Below are 16,838 nucleotides of genomic sequence, written 5' to 3'. Positions count from 1 at the left end.
CTTACTGGGAGAATGCAAGTTTCCAGTACAAAGGACTTAACATTTCTGACATACTGCTTGACTAAAATCTTTACAAACATTGACTATATTCTATACAAGAAACACTTAAAGGCATATGTACGCGCTCCCGTGTTTACAAAGTGTAGTTTGCCCACAATCGATGTCAAATGCATCATAAGGCCATATAATGACGATATGTCGCAATGCGCGGACCATATACATGCATTACAGCTTGTTCTAGCCTCTGAAAAAGTGAGGATGTCAACAAAGACGCGGAGTTATTTCCCTTGCGTCAACGTTCCCTCTGTTGGCAAATCTATAAATAGGACGATCTAGATCAAAATAAAAATTCAAATATCTCAACATTTAAGGGGTCCTAGACCACAATATTTTGCAGGGAACTTAATTTAGCATGTCTCCAGCTGTTGGTAAAGCAATTAGCGTGTATATTCATCGAGTTAATATGCCTTTAACAAGCTGGGGGATGTGTGTGTAAGGGATGGGCTGGGGGATGTGTGTGTGTAAGGGATGGGCTGGGGGATGTGTGTGTGTAAGGGATGGGCTGGGGGATGTGTGTGTGTAAGGGATGGGCTGGGGGATGTGTGTGTGTAAGGGATGGGCTGGGGGATGTGTGTGTGTGTAATGGATGGGGTGGAGGGGAGGGGGCACACTATTGTTGCGAACCTAGTCAGATTGTAGTAGAAGGAAGGATAATGCACTGAGTTTAGCACTCGACATTTTTCGAGAAGTTTCTTGGAGCAGCTCAGTGTTGTATATAAGGCCAAACAAAAATATATGTTGGTTGAGGCATAGACCAAATAGCCTGGACCGCCAACTCGTCACGTGACCCTTCGAGGTTACGACGCTCGACTTTCAGGGGCGCTTAGCGTCCGGTTTGAAAGGCCAGCGATTCGAAGACAGTGAAAAGAAAGCACACTCCAGTTATTTGTGACAATGGGAGGTGACAATGAACTGGATTTTTCAAAACTCCAAACTAAACTTTACAAAACTCATCGAAAAACATGTTCCATATGCACTTTAGCTGAGTTTATTTTAGCATTTTCAGAACTTACCTCGGCAACTTCGTCCATGTTTACAATCGACACCGGATATGACATCCCCCTGATTTCTGAAAGGCCATGTAAGCGTAGGTTCCTAAATGCGAGAGGCCGCTACCTCGTAATAGAGAGAAAGAGCGGAGAGAGAGCTAGTTGGCGGTCCAGGATAAATGGTCTATGGTTGAGGGTAACGTGACCCAAAAAAATAAGGGTCGGTAGGTCGGCTTTATTGCTCTTTAAGATTTTTTATGTTTTCAAATTAAGTCGATTTTGAATGAGGCTTCTTCCCTTAGTCTCGGTATGGTTCGCAAAATGTGCCATTATTGAGAAATGAAAGAAAAAGTTTCAGGGTTTGCCGGCGGGACAAAATAGGGTCTCTGTGTTGCTCACCGGTTCGTGTAAAGTGTTTGTGAGATACACACCCGCCTGACATTATAAACCATGTTCTATTTTAGATATCGCTGTTGGAGGGTGTCTAAAAGAGCTCTCCGCGTCGTTGTAAACCCGCTCTTTTCATGCATAAATAACATTTTCTGTTGGTGGAAGCGAGCCTACCCGTAACACAGCTATCCTGAAATTTATGATTTATTTGCCAGGAAAACGACCGGCTGCAACAAGCCGTTGACGTGTCCCGGCAGTTCGCGAATCCGGTTCTTTGCTACGCCGTATTTTGTTACCCAGCATGTGCCATGTCTGATGTTCAAATTATATTAGCTTCGTTGTTACTGTTTTTCCCACAGAACCAGAAACTGGGTGACAAATCGGACGTGACAAGGAGCTGGATGCGATAATTCTATCTATTGTTTTGGACATAACACAAAGAAACAAGTCGCGTAAGGCGAAATTACTACATTTAGTCAAGCTGTGGAACTCACAGAATGAAATTGAACGCACTGCATTTTTTCACAATGACCGTAGTCCGCCGCTTGTGCAAAACAGAGTGAAACTGACGAGCCTGTTTAGCGCGGTAGTGGTTTCGCGGTGCTGCATAGCACGCTTTTCTGTGCCTCTCTTCGTTTTAACTTTCGGAGCGTGTTTTTAATCCAAACATATCATATCTATATGTTTTTGGAATCAGGAACCGACAAGGAATAAGATGAAATTGTTTTTAAATCGATTTCGGAAATTTAATTTTGATCATAATTTTTATATATTTAATTTTCAGAGCTTGTTTTTAATCCAAATATAACATATTTATATGTTTTTGGAATCAGAAAATGATGAAGAATAAGATGAACGTAATTTTGGATCATTTTATAAAAAAAAATTAATTACAATTTTCAGATTTTTAATGACCAAAGTCATTAATTAATTTTTAAGCCACCAAGCTGAAATGCAATACCGAAGTCCGGCCTTCGTCGAAGATTGCTTTACAAAAATTTCAATCAATTTGTTTTAAAAATGAGGGTGTGACAGTGCAGTCTCAACTTTTACAAAAAGTCGGATATGACGTCATCAAAGACATTTATCCAAAAAATGAAAAAATGTCTGGGGATATCATACCCAGGAACTCTCATGTAAAATTTCATAAAGATCGGTCTTGTAGTTTACTCTGAATCGCTCTACACACACACACACACACACACACACACACACACACACACACACACACACACACACACACACACACACACACACATACACACATACACCACACATACACCACGACCCTTGTCTCGATTCCCCCTCAAAACTTGACTAAATGTAAAAAGACTCATAAGAAACTGTTAGCTCCTTAAAAACGGGTGCGTGCCTTTTAAACGAATCAAAGGCAGATTTAAAGTTTGTTTTGTCGCGCAGACACAGCTGTGACTTCAAACGCAAGGAGTAACAGGTCGCGAAAGGCGAAATAACAACATTAATTTTAGTCAAGCTGTCGAACTCACAGAATGAAACTGAACGCACTGCTTTTTTCACCAAGACCACATACTCGTAGTTTCGTCAGTCCACCGCTCGTGGCAAAGGCAGTGAAATCGACAAGCCATACAGAATAGTGCGGTAGTGGTCGCGCTGAGCAAGATAACACACTTTTCTGTATGTCTATTCTTTTTAGCTTACTGAGTTTGTTTTTCATTCAAACATATCATATCTATATGTTTTTGGAATCAGGGACCGACAAGGAATAAGATGAAATTGTTTTTAAATCGATTTCGGAAAATTAATTTTAATCATAATTTTCTTATTTTTGATTTTCAGAGCTTGTTTGTAATCGAAATATAACATGTATATGTTTTTGGAATCAGACAATTACGAAGAATAAGATGAAATTGTTTTTGGATCGTTTAATAAAAAAAATAATTTTAATTACAAGTTTCCGATTTTTAATGACCAAACTCATTCATTAATTTAGTTTTGAAGCCACCAAGCTGAAATGCAATACCAAAGTCCGGCCTTTGTCGAAGATTGCTTGGCCAAAATTTCAATCAATTTAATTATAAAAAAGAGGGTGTGACAGTGCCGCCTCAACTTTGACAAAAAGCCGGATATGACGTCATCAAAGACATTTATCAAAAGAATGAAAAAAATGTCCGGGGATATCATACCCAGGAACTCTCATGTCAAATTTCATAAAGATCGGTCCAGTAGTTTAGTCTGAATCGCTCTACACACACACACACGCACAGACAGACACAGACAGACACAGACAGACAGACAGACAGACACACACACACACACACACACACACACACACACACACACACACACACACACACACACACACACACATACACCACGACCCTCGTCTCGAATCCCCCTCTATGTTAAAACATAGACTCAAAACTTGACTAAATGTAAAAAGAAAGGAAGAAACAAACAAACCTCACAAACACACACACGAAGGACAGTTATCTGTAGCCTACAGATGTGATTTTATATGTCTAACGGCAAAAATCGAGATAGCTGAAATCAAACGAATTAGGGAACAAAAATGTTTTTAACACTGAAGCCAAATAACACTATACATTTCCAATAAAACAGAACCTTGTGTTTCCACCAGAACAGCTGGTACTAGACCAGAAAAATACAGGAAATGGGCCTTCTCCAACTTCACAAACACAGCACACTCAAGACATCACATTCCTCCTAACACACATAGATCAGGGGTAAAATAACCATAACATAAAACCAGTCGCGTAAGGCGAAATTACTACATTTAGTCAAGCTGTGGAACTCACAGAATTAAATGGAACGCACTGCATTTTTTCACAAAGACCGTAGTCCGTAGAAGGCAGTGAAATTGACGAGTCTGTTAAGCGCGGTAGTGGTTCCGCTGTGCTGCACAGCACGCTTTTTACATTTAGTCAAGTTTTGACTAAATATTTTAACATCGAGGGGGAATCGAGACGAGGGTCGTGGTGCATGTGTGTGTGTGTGTGCGTGTGTGCGTGTGTGCGTGCGTGTGTGTGTGTGTGTGTGTGTAGAGCGATTCAGACTAAACTACTGGACCGATCTTTATGAAATTTGACATGAGAGTTCCTGGGTATGAAATCCCCGAACGTTTTTTTTCATTTTTTTGATAAATGTCTTTGATGACGTCATATCCGGCTTTTCGTGAAAGTTGAGGCGGCACTGTCACGCCCTCATTTTTCAACCAAATTGGTTCAAATTTTGGTCAAGTAATCTTCGACGAAGCCCGGGGTTCGGTATTGCATTTCAGCTTGGAGGCTTAAAAATTAATTAATGACTTTGGTCATTAAAAATCGGAAAATTGTAAAAAAAAATAAAAATTTATAAAACGATCCAAATTTACGTTTATCTTATTCTCCATCATTTGCTGATTCCAAAAACATATAAATATGTTATATTTGGATTAAAAACAAGCTCTGAAAATTAAATATATAAAAATTATTATCAAAATTAAATTGTCCAAATCAATTTAAAAACACTTTCATCTTATTCCTTGTCGGTTCCTGATTCCAAAAACATATAGATATGATATGTTTGGATTAAAAACACGCTCAGAAAGTTAAAACAAAGAGAGGTACAGAAAAGCGTGCTATCCTTCTTAGCGCAACTACTACCCCGCTCTTCTTGTCAATTTCACTGCCTTTGCCATGAGCGGTGGACTGACGATGCTACGAGTATACGGTCTTGCTGAAAAATGGCAGCTACTTGACTAAATATTGTATTTTCGCCTTACGCGACTTGTTTGTACCTCTCTTCGTTTTAACATTCTGAGCGTGTTTTTAATCCAAACATATCATATCTATATGTTTTTGGAATCAGGAACTGACAAGGAATAAGGTAAAATTGTTTTTAAATCGATTTCGGAAATTTTATTTTAATCATAATTTTCATATTTTTAATTTTCAGAGCTTGTTTTTAATCCAAATATAACATATTTATATGTTTTTGGAATCAGAAAATGATGAAGAATAAGATGAAAGTAATTTTGGATCGTTTAAAAAAAATAATTAATTACAATTTTCAGATTTTTAATGACCAAAGTCATTAATTAATCTTTAAGCCTCCAAGCTGAAATGCAATACCAAAGTCCGACCTTTGTCGAAAATTGCTTGGCCAAAATTTCAATCAATTTGATTGAAAAATGAGGGTGTGACAGTGCCGCCTCAACTTTTACAAAAAGCTGGATATGACGTCATCAAAGACATTTATGGGAAAAATGAAAAAAATGTCTGGGTATATCATACCCAGGAACTCTCATGTAAAATTTAATAAAGATCGGTCCAGTAGTTTAATCTGAATCGCTCTACACACACACACGAATAGACACACACACACACACACACACACACACACACACACACACACACATACTCATGACCCTCGTCTCGATTCCCCCTCTATGTTAAAACATTTAGTCAAAACTTGACTAAATGTAAAAACATATGCACAGAGGAAGTGATCAGCAGTCACAAGTCATGTGACTGCTGAGAACTAAAGAGAACTAACTTCAATCATTTCTGATGATTACTATTACTGGAAAGGTCAAATCACAATCTATAGATTCTCATTATAAAGTCCGCCCCGACCCTGCCCCCGCCCCCAGAAGATCAAACACGTGCGCACCAGGTGACGGACACCTGTAACGATTTCTATGCTCTGTTCACGCACACCTGCCCTGTGGTCCAAATACTGATATAACTTTAGGATGCCGTGATATTTGTTAAAAATACCTTCCTTCTTGTGTAAGCGATCACGTATACGCCACATCATATCTGTCAAGGCTTTTTATCATTCTTACGGTGTAGAAAGGAGATCCTTCCACACAGAGGTGTCCACTGATGAGCAGCACATTTCATTCCCTTATTGTATTTTCATTTACTGCATAGTTGTGTGTTTGGTTGTGTTTTTCTCTTCATTCGCTCCCCGTTGCACTCTTACCATAAATACTGTTCACCGGTGCTACACACTTTTGGTGTTGTATCCCGTGGTTACAGTACGCGAAACATGAAAAGCTGTGGCTGTGGTATGGAGACCACAGTTGTTAACGAGTCCACTTCATGCATGTTTGAACATATATGATGTCGCACCCCATGACTTGCATTGTTATCCAAAACGTAAATGAGTGTGGGTGTGATGGTGGATGACCTGGCCACGGTTATTTACGAATCTATTTCGTGAATATTTAAACATATTTAATTTTGTATCGTATCGTTAGGCGAATTGTGAATCGGTGTGTGTTTTAGGGCGGAAGGCCTGTTAATTTTTTTGTTTGTTTTTTTACGATTCCCATTCGTCTATATTTTAACTGTTCTATATAGAAAAATGTCTGTATTCCCTTCAAGATTTAGCCTGTATTTCTTTTGTTTCTTAGTCTTTTTTTAAACTTCGGACGTAAAAAAAAAGCTACTTTGATGCTATATTAAGTGTAGCTCGAAGAGCAGACTTGCTTGCAAATACGCAAAAATATAAGTTTGAAGATGTTCCCAGTATTTCTTTTTATTTTCATTCTGTTCTTTTTGTTTAATCCTTCTGTTTTTTGTTTTGTGTGTGATCGTTTTGTGTGTGTGTTCTCCTGTTTAGAAGTAAAGTAGATATCTAACTTTTAAGGAAGGGGCTGCCGCACGCAATGCGTGGTATGGCGAGTGTGACGTCATTGTTGTGGCTGTTTTGTTTGTTTGTGTGTAGCTGTTTTGCGGCGCTTCACACAAAAACGGTGTGGCGCCACCACGCAGACGACCCAAAGGTTAACACTCTTTTCTTAGTTTCAAGTTGATGACACTGTTGGAATGTAGCTTTTTGGCGTAGCTGCGAATGAATACAGCATTTCAGTGCGTCAGAGACTGCAATGTACGCAAGAACAACGTGTCCAAGTGTCCAAGTGTTTGTGTGAACCAAAGAGACATTTTTCTGTTTCGGATTAAACATAAATCAAAACAGTAAGTGTGGGTAGACAATCATTTTCCAAGTACACTGTTATACATTTATAGTCTGAAAAGATTTGTAGGAGTGATGAGCAAACATTCTTGATGGAATTTTGTTGTTATTGGATATAATTTTGTGAACGTTGAAGTAAAAGATTTGGGTTTATGTTGATTAATTTTGAAGTGGTTAGGCCTACAAAGAAATGCAGATTTAAATAAATCAACTAATTCGCCTAATACTCAGGCATACAGCCGTTCTTGGTGAAGACTATTGAAACTGGTTTGGGGCTAAGTCTCTTCTTCCGCGGAAAGCGAGATAGTCTCTTTAAAATGTACAAGGAACCCCTATAGCTCAATTCATTTTAGTTAGCAGTTAATGTTCGTCACGTGGGAATTGGTAATTAAGATCACACATGTGCATGCTGAATAGAGTTAATGTTCACTGTTGGAAATACTGGTGTGTCAGGGTGACGCAGTAGTCCCCCTTTGTCACAGGTAGTTGCTCTGCATTGCCAATTGGTGGAGTTGTCTCCTTGACAAAGCGTGAGCTATTTATAGTAGCTCGACGTGTATGAGTACAAAGGTGTATCAATACAAATTCTGTATGACGAATAATCACCCTCGCCCAATGAGTAATGAACTCATGGTGCCGCAACCCCCGCCCCGATGCCCATCATGCAGTCCAAACCGCACAACGGAGATCTAATTATAGCTTTAATGAACTGTACTCTGTTTGACAGCTTCTTTTTATCCCATGTAAACCGACCGCCCCAACACCCGGCTTTATTATCATCATGTCCACCATCATGTAGATGTGTGAACTAGCAAATCAACAAAGCTGGTCCCCAAAGGACCAAATTCCGAGGGACAGGAAGCATCATCATCCATCAGATGGTGTGTAATGTTGTATTGTTCTGGTCACGTAAAATAAGCGTTTGCTTGAGTTCGTGTCCTAGCTGCATATTTTCAATTGTTTCATGTCATGTATTTTGAATAAACTCTTGTTTAAACCAACCGACCAGTAAAGCATTTTCGATCCGTCCAAGCTTTAAAGGAACAGTACGCCTCCCGTAAACCATCACAGATAGGCCTACTGCCAGGCTTTTACACACAGTACAAACACCCTTTCGTTTAAACACTCACCGCTTGAGAACAACAGGTGCCCTACGCAAAGAGCGAGCAATTTTCAAAGAATTAATCTTGCGGATTGTCTGATCAGACAATCGGACGGTGCGTTTTGGCGCAAGACCTAACTTTTAAAATCTAAATAATAAATTGACAGCTTGATACACACACAAAATCCGTTCTTTTTACGCAGATAAAATTTCAAAAAATTATTGCAAGTGACGATGTTATTTAAAAGACTGGTGTCGGCTTGCGAGGACGAGGAGTTTCTTTTATTGTACGTACGTCTGATAAACGTGTCTCGACAGGACATTTCTTGATTTTTTTCTGCGCGAGGAATTGTGTACAAAAACGGCAAGCCGAAGTACTTTCTCTTCGCATGAAGACCTTCCTGATAACATTTTCACAGACCAGTGAGCTGTAGTTAAATAATTGCCACTTTCGTGCGTAAGAATAGAATAATAATATTCATACGACCTGACGCTATCATATTTTTTTTAGGAAGATGAATAACTCTCAGGGTTTTATTTTCCCTGTTTGCCTTTTGATAGCTTGGGGCCTGGGGGAACAATACGTTATAACCGCTTTCCCCCTCTTTAACGTCAATATGGTAAAATGTGATCTGGTTGGAGGACTAAGGGGAAAGAGGAGTTGTCCATTATTTGGAGAGGCTCCACGTACTTGGTAACTTTACTTTGCATGACCTGAGCCCATATTCGGGGTGTTTGCAAAGAGTGCACAATAAGCATTAACTCAGTAGGCCTATTGTCAGTAACGACCAAACAATCCCGGAAGAAACCCCTCAGAGAAAAGCAAGATGCATCTATCAGTCTTCTACCGCAGGCTCCTCCGGATCAATCCAATTCTATCCTCGATTAGAATGCCCATTGTCGATATTGACGCAATGCAGGAGGACAGACAGTGGGGGGGGGGGGGGGGGGGGGGGGGGGATGCAGGATTTCTAGGATCAATGCAATGGACAATGTCATCCACTTAATCGTAGTTTTAAGGTAATTAAAACTGAGTTAAAGTCTGTACGATAATCGTAGGGCTGCTGTAAAGATGTACACGCCGTTAATTCACATTCACACACACGCGCGCACACACACACACACACACACACACACGCCCACGCACGCACGCACACAAACACACACACACACCACACACACACACACGCATGCACGCACACACGCACACACACACTCACACACACGCACACACGCACGCACGCACACAAACACACACATACACACACACACGCATGCACGCACGCACGCACACAGAGAGAGAGAGAGAGAGAGAGAGAGAGAGAGAGAGAGAGAGAGAGAGAGAGAGAGAGAGAGAGAGAGAGAGAGAGAGATTTTGTAAAGTGTTAATCGGTTTCTTTTGCCTGCTGGAAAAAAAAATCCACTTACATAAGCAGTTTTCTACTTTATTAGTGACCTTCATAATATACTGTGAATATTTTTACGCAATGAATAACTTGCAAATTACAAAAACGGCTCGCAAGGACTCAAATGAACCACATGCATTCACGTGGTTAGAATATTATGCTCATGGAATGGTAAATAGTTTTTTCCTATAGAATGCGAAAAAGATCAGAATCTAAAGACTTGTGAATGCGACTATTCACATCATTTGACGATACACGACAGAGGTCAAGGTCGCATACCGAAAGCTACAAGGAAAGTGGAGGCCGCCTCGCGACGCAGTAAAGGCCCCCTGGGCTGACGATTGTGTGACGCGCTTTTCATTGAGTGAAACGGAGCCACAGGTGTAGGGTTTCAAAAACAACATTTGTTTAAATGGAATGGTGAAACTTTGAAATAGACCGACCCCCCCCCCCCCCCCAACAAAATTAAAAAATAAAAAAATACAATCGACCAACCACAACGTAGCCACATGTGTAGGGTTTCAAAAACAACAATGGGCAAGGAACAAGCGTCGGGACAAGCAAGAGAAAGACTAGAGGAAAAGAAAAAGAAGGGGACAAAAAAGAAGGAGATCAAAAGCGAAGATCAAAGAAAGAGAAAAAGAGAGAGAGGAAAAATGAGAAGAAGAAAAAAGTAGAAAGAGGAGAAAAAAAAAGAAAAAAGAAGAGAAGAAAGCAACAAAAAAAGAACAAAATAAAGAGAAAAGAGAGAGTAAAGAGAGAGAAAAAAATAGAAGAAAAAGTAGAAAGATGAGAAAGAGGGAAAAAAACAACAAAAAAAACCAACCCACTCCTGATCTTATTTACACACACACGAGCCAATGCTGTTCGGCAACAGGTGCTGTTTGACAACTTCCAAAATCAAAGTTCATTTCAAGTGAAATGACTGGAGTTTTGAGTTTCTTTACATATTCACTTTATAATTTCTGAAAGACAGAAGGGAAAACCTTCGTAATTTGGTTTCCACTAGTACACAGCTGTGGAGATCGAGAATTTGTATATGTATATGTATTTGAGTAACCCGCCGAGATAGCAAGATTTGCACAGTTGATTCTTGGAACAGCTGCACATACAATCCATTAACGATATAGGCTATATATGATATTGATGTAGACGTAAACCTCTCTGCTATGCTACCCCGTTAAGATCTTTGGGATTCTAATGCATCTTTATCGACTTTGTAAACAATTATTTTCTTTATACTGTGCCAGAGTTTGAGCTGGATGAATTTAACACTTTACAGCCGATTCTACTGTAGCGGAGGTTAATCCTTATTGATTTTGGAAACCATAGTTATATTTCTCTTTTTAATGTGCTACAGTGTGACTTGCATAAGACTCATAAGCCATGCTGACATTTCTAATTATTTTGTAAAATATGCTTCTTGTTTTAGTATCTCAGAGATTGATTTCATTGGGAGGTGTCAACCATGCCAACCCTTTCTATGTTTCCAACTGTTTTTACAATATTAATGCAACACAACTTTGTCGTCCTTTACTTAAGGTTCAAACTGAAACGTGTCTTTTGGCTGGTCGCACACACAGCAACAAAACACACGCAGTTAAGAAAACAAAATCGAAAAAAATTAAAATATTGGGTAGCACGATCCTGTCGCTGTACGCTATCCCAAGGGATATACAGCCCGAATTTCCTTGTGGGAATTCCCTAAGGACAATAAAATATGATATGTATACCAATTACTAATAAAATATTTTCATTGTGTTACAGATAAGATGGCTGAGACGATGGCAGCGCGTGGGGGCAAGCCATTTAGGAAGTGGTTCTTCAACTTCATCACGCTGGACTTCAAGATCAGCAACAAGGGCGAGGAGTGGCAGTACGAGGAGGAGCCCCACTCCTCACGCCGCAGGGAGATCCTCCGCAAGCACCCCGAGATCAAGCAGCTCATGGGCTACGACTCTCGCATCGCTTACATCGTCAGCGCCGAGGTCTTCCTGCAGGTCCTCATCTGCTGGCTCATCCAGGACGCCTCGTGGACCAGCATCTTCATCCTGGCTTACTGCCTGGGCGGGGTGCTGAACCACTCGCTGGGGAGCGCCATTCACGAGATCGGTCACAACCTGGCTTTCGGGCACCGTCACGGGTGGATGAACCGGGTGCTGAGCATCTGGTGCAACCTCCCCATGGCCATCCCCATGGCCATCACATACAAGAAGTACCACGCCGATCACCACCGCTACCTGGGCGAGGAGACGAACGACGTGGACATCCCCACCCGCCTGGAGGCCTACCTGTTCCGACACCCGCTGACCAAGATGATCTGGCTGGCGATCCACCCGCTCATCCACGCTCTGCGCCCCTTCTACAAGAGCCCCAAACCCATCACGGGCTGGGAGCTCATCAACCTGGTATGCGTGCTGGCCTTCGATTACGTCATCCTGGTCAGCTTTGGCGTGAAGCCCCTGGTGTACCTGGGTGCAGGCACGTTGCTGGGCATGGGACTCCACCCTCTGGCTGGTCACTTCATCTCTGAGCATTACCTGTTCAGCGGGGGACAGGCTACGCACTCCTACTACGGGCCTCTCAACTTCATCCTCTTCAACGTTGGCTATCACAACGAGCACCACGACTTCCCCTACATCCCCTACAACCGTCTGCCTGAGCTGAAGCGACTGGCCCCCGAGTACTACGATAACCTCCCCTACCACGACTCCTGGGTCAAGGTCATCTGGGACTTCATCTGGGACAAGAATATGGGACCCCACGCACACGGGGTCGGCTACCCTGCTGACTCCATGACGAACAACCCCAACAAGGCAAAATTTCAGTGATGATGTACTGTTATAAGTGTAGGACTCTGTGACTCTTTTTTCTGTGTTTGGTGTGTGTGTGTGTGTGTGTGTGTGTGTGCATGTGTGTGTGTGTGTGTGTGTGTGTGTGTGTGTAGTGTGTGTGTATGTGTGTGTGTGTGTGTGTGTGTGTGTGTGATGCGATAAGATACAATCTTGATTTACGAGGGTTGTGGCATAAGCATACAAGCGAGCCATCGTCCGGAAAGAGAGAGAGAGAGAGAGAGAGAGAGAGAGAGAGAGAGAGAGAGAGAGAGAGAGAGAGAGAGAGAGAGAGAAAAAAATTGGATGCTCTGTATGTGCACATAAGTGCGGGAGTATGCAAGCTGTGTACATGTGTGTGCATATGTGAGCATGAACAAAGGGGTGTGTGTGTGTATGGTACTAGTGCAGATATTTGAGTACATTGGTACCTGGGATGTGAGGCTCCTATGATGAGAACATAACTTCCAGTGCAGGACATTTTCTGTAGTCCCATTGTCGGTTGACTAAAATATATTCACCTGTCAGTTCAGGCCACCAGAAGTGGAAGGTCTCTTTTAGCTGATCCCAAGGATCGATCTACTTTCATCGCAGGTCCCACTGCACTTGCAATGAACATTCTGTATAGATGTGTTTGTCAGTATGCATGCATGTACTGTTGCTTTTGAATTATGTGATCATCCCGTGATTCCTTGTATACTAGCTGCCTCTTCCTAAGACTTGTATCCTCACAGCTTTAACATATCACGCAACTTGCCTGTCCAAGATTGAGTGTACATGTAAATGAATCACCTAGATATATCACTGTTCACGTCTTAGCCAATATTGGTGGGCGCCTATTACAAAACCCATTACATCAGTCAATGTGTATACATTTAACAGATGAACTGACTAAGGCAGACCTGCCAGCCCTTGTGAAGCCTCAAGTGTAGATTTTTGGGGGAATTTTCAGCGTTTCAAATGGTGGTTAAAACTTAATCCCACATCCGCATTTATGCCATCTTGCACTAGAATAGACATTTTTAATAAAGTTGAATGAGAATGCAGGAACATAAAATGTTCATTAGAGAGTATCTGCACTGCCACTTTTCAGTATAGACGATGTTCTGTGACCCATTTTGTGACCGCTACACGCGGGAGTGGGAAGAAATACAAGTACCAAGACTCACAAAAAAGAGGGAACTGTTGCATGCTTGTGATAATTAGTTTAAGCGTGATAATATTTAGCTTAGCGCAGCAATTGCGTAGCTGTTGGCAACTCGATCTGCACTGCGTGCGATATGCCAATAAGTTTCTTTATTACCAAACAGTGCCCCATATGGCTTTTTGACCAATCAGGACGGATTCTAGGTGACCCTCTAAATGTTATAACGTTCAGGCAGGGACCCTTTTTGTTTATCAAGCTAAAAATTAACAAGACAAAGTAAAAATGTAAATCAACAATATCAGCGTGATTTATTCTAAAGAATGACACTTCAAATGCTGTCAGATAATACTCTCTTTATCTAAAAAAATAACGAAAAGCGAGTTTTGTCGGTGGGTGCTTTACGGAACAGCAAGGCACCGCCCATCATCTAAGTGTGCAGTGCAATGACCTGTGAATATTCATGATCACGTCAGGTGTGTTACTCTGATTGGCTGACCCAGGTCACGATAATTCTTTGACTGACAGGCATAATCAGGTAGTTCCCATTGCGGCTGTTCTGTCTAATTCGCGGGGTCGCTTCGAAATTTCTTTTGGTCGAATTACGGTAATAAAACCGTTATTTCTAATATGCTGACTGTTAGCAAATGATAACAGACATGTCTCACAAACGATATCAGCATTCGCCTAAAAGGCTCATGCTTGATATCTTTTTTCTCGACATGTCTGTTATCATTTGCTAACAGTCAGCATATTAGAAATAACTCATAATAACATTAATCGTTTGAAACACCTTCAAACTATCAGTCTTGATTTGAATGTGAGTAGGAAGAAGAATGAGAACTGATCAAAGATGGTAGGAAGTCCACTTTTGGTATTTAAGCATGTGAAAAAAATGTAGGCAGTTTATTGCTTACTTTAGCACAAGATATAACACAGTACCTAGTAACATTCATCCCCCCTCGCCTCGCCCCGCCAAAACATCAAAGCATTTTCATTCAGATGGGTTTATATAATCTGCCTACACCAAGGCCAATAGGTTTTTGTTTGCTACAACAATTCGTTTGCTACATCATACATGTATTACAAATTTGGAGGAGAAAACAACTGCATGACTTCATTCCACGTTGTGCAGGCAGCTGCATTCTGTCTTTGAGCTTTTGCTTGTGACCACAGTCCCATCTTTACTTTCAATTGCCATGTGTCTTTGTCTTACAACTTTGCTGCTTATTTATTTATTGACGAGTACATATTAATATATTCAAGCTGTGAGATCCAGCTGTGGAATTGTAGGTTTTCTCATAACATGCTTCCCTTCCACTCATCCCCCTCCCATGCCCCCCCCCCCCCCAGACCAACTCTTTCACGTTGTGTCTTTCAATGATGTATAGCAATAGATTAAGTATAACATCTGAACTTCTCATTGTGTAAACATTCATGTAAATTATTCACTGGTTGTGAGGAAACTCAGCTCAGTTTACAAGCTGCGTAACATGCATGTGTCAATTCCAAACCTTAGACACATACAGCTGAGTAAGTTCACACGTGTCGTGTCCGTCTGGTATGATAACGTTGTTATATTTCTTAATGCGCTTGACACCTTTTCATATGTTAGGCTGTGTGTGTGTTGTCATTACTCCAATGGTTGTACTGCATGAAAACTAACCTTTTTTTCGTTGTGTTCATGTCCTACTTTTTTTGCACTCAGCCACGCCTCTTGTGAACTATCTCCACGCAGACGCAGTGCTATCAAACCGTAACTATTGTGTGAGAAGATTAATGTCCCGTCGACCTTTTAACATCCCACCCCCATCACATACCCTTTAATCAAACTAGATGTTTCACAAAATAGTAAAATCAAAAGCTAAAACTAAAAAAACCTACTCCCTTATCCCTTTTCTGAACAAAACCACAAGAAAAATAATGAAACTTTTCTCATTAAAATCCACTTTCAATAGCCTTTTCTCATTTAAGTTTCAGGTTTTTATTTATCTATTCAACTTAGAAAACCGATTATTGCAACAATGAGTTTTGATGAAAATGTGTTTGTTCATTCCGAAATCCATTGTTTTTTTTGGCTTAAAAACATATCTGAGAAAATCCCATTACAACTTGCAGGGCTGCAAAAATGTACGTATGTCCAAACTTGTAAAAAAAAAGGTTGCCTCACGATCTAAATGACTCCACAGATGAAAAAGTACACATTTTTCCACAAAAAGTTAAGCACAGTCATTGAAAGCTGTTATTTATTTTACATGTGTTACATTGTTCTGGATTCTCTTTTGGAATATGTTACTGAATTACCTAGCTGGAACATTCTGTTACTTTTATTGTCAATACAAATAAACTTTGCATGAATGTCTTATTTTTAGTTTTTTTGTTTGTCACTTATTTTTCTTTCTTTTTTCCAATTATTTTATATTGTCTGGAAGATTTATGTTGGTCCTTATTGCTATGAAAAGGTAAAATCCCAAGATACAGCAGCTGAGTGAATTCCTATTTTTGTCTGGAAATGAGTAGACTTATACAGCCGGCACATATAATAATGTCAGTTTTTGTTATGCTCTATTTAGTTTAAAACTTAGATAATTATGAGTCATGGAGTGACTGTAATTAATTAAACATTGTTTTGAAAATTGCTGGAAAAGTTTGAATTCTCTGTAACCGCTGTATTTTCCTTTACATTTAAGTACAGATTTAGTGTGGGTAAGTTGATGCCTCTCTTCAAAATTGAATGTGCATTATGTGTGTGTGTGTGTGTGTGTGTGTGTATTTACATGCATGGGTCTGCACATATCAGTATGCAAGTGTGTGCATCACCATGTATCAATTTTTCTCTGTAAAAAGTTCAAACCTTTTGATCATCAAACAGAGTTAATTCTCAATAGTAGAACAGAGAGATCCACACGGTAAACTCCTGAGTCTGAGTGTTGCGAAACCGGAGCAATCTGCATG

The 16,838-nt window shown here is 40.5% G+C and overlaps 1 protein-coding gene across 2 annotated transcripts in view; it reads left to right on the top strand.

Annotated features, from left to right (window-relative positions):
* LOC138982280 (sphingolipid delta(4)-desaturase DES1-like) overlaps positions 1–16,489 on the top strand; it is a 35,511-nt gene extending 19,022 nt beyond the window's left edge. Inside the window, exons 1-2 of one of the 2 annotated variants that reach the window (XM_070355527.1) lie at positions 7,255–7,402; positions 11,676–16,489. In XM_070355527.1, coding sequence (XP_070211628.1) covers positions 11,681–12,739 — 1,059 coding nt within the window. In that variant the 5' untranslated portion in view covers positions 7,255–7,402; positions 11,676–11,680 and the 3' untranslated portion in view covers positions 12,740–16,489. Of the gene's footprint in view, positions 1–7,254; positions 7,403–11,675 lie in introns of those variants that run through there. The other variant, XM_070355526.1, reaches the window with a different exon arrangement.
* The last annotated feature ends 349 nt before the right edge of the window (positions 16,490–16,838 follow it).

Source organism: Littorina saxatilis, linkage group LG12 (assembly GCF_037325665.1).
Source record: "Littorina saxatilis isolate snail1 linkage group LG12, US_GU_Lsax_2.0, whole genome shotgun sequence".
In the NCBI taxonomy this organism is placed as follows: domain Eukaryota; kingdom Metazoa; phylum Mollusca; class Gastropoda; order Littorinimorpha; family Littorinidae; genus Littorina; species Littorina saxatilis.
This window is presented reverse-complemented; position numbering and strand designations above follow the sequence as displayed.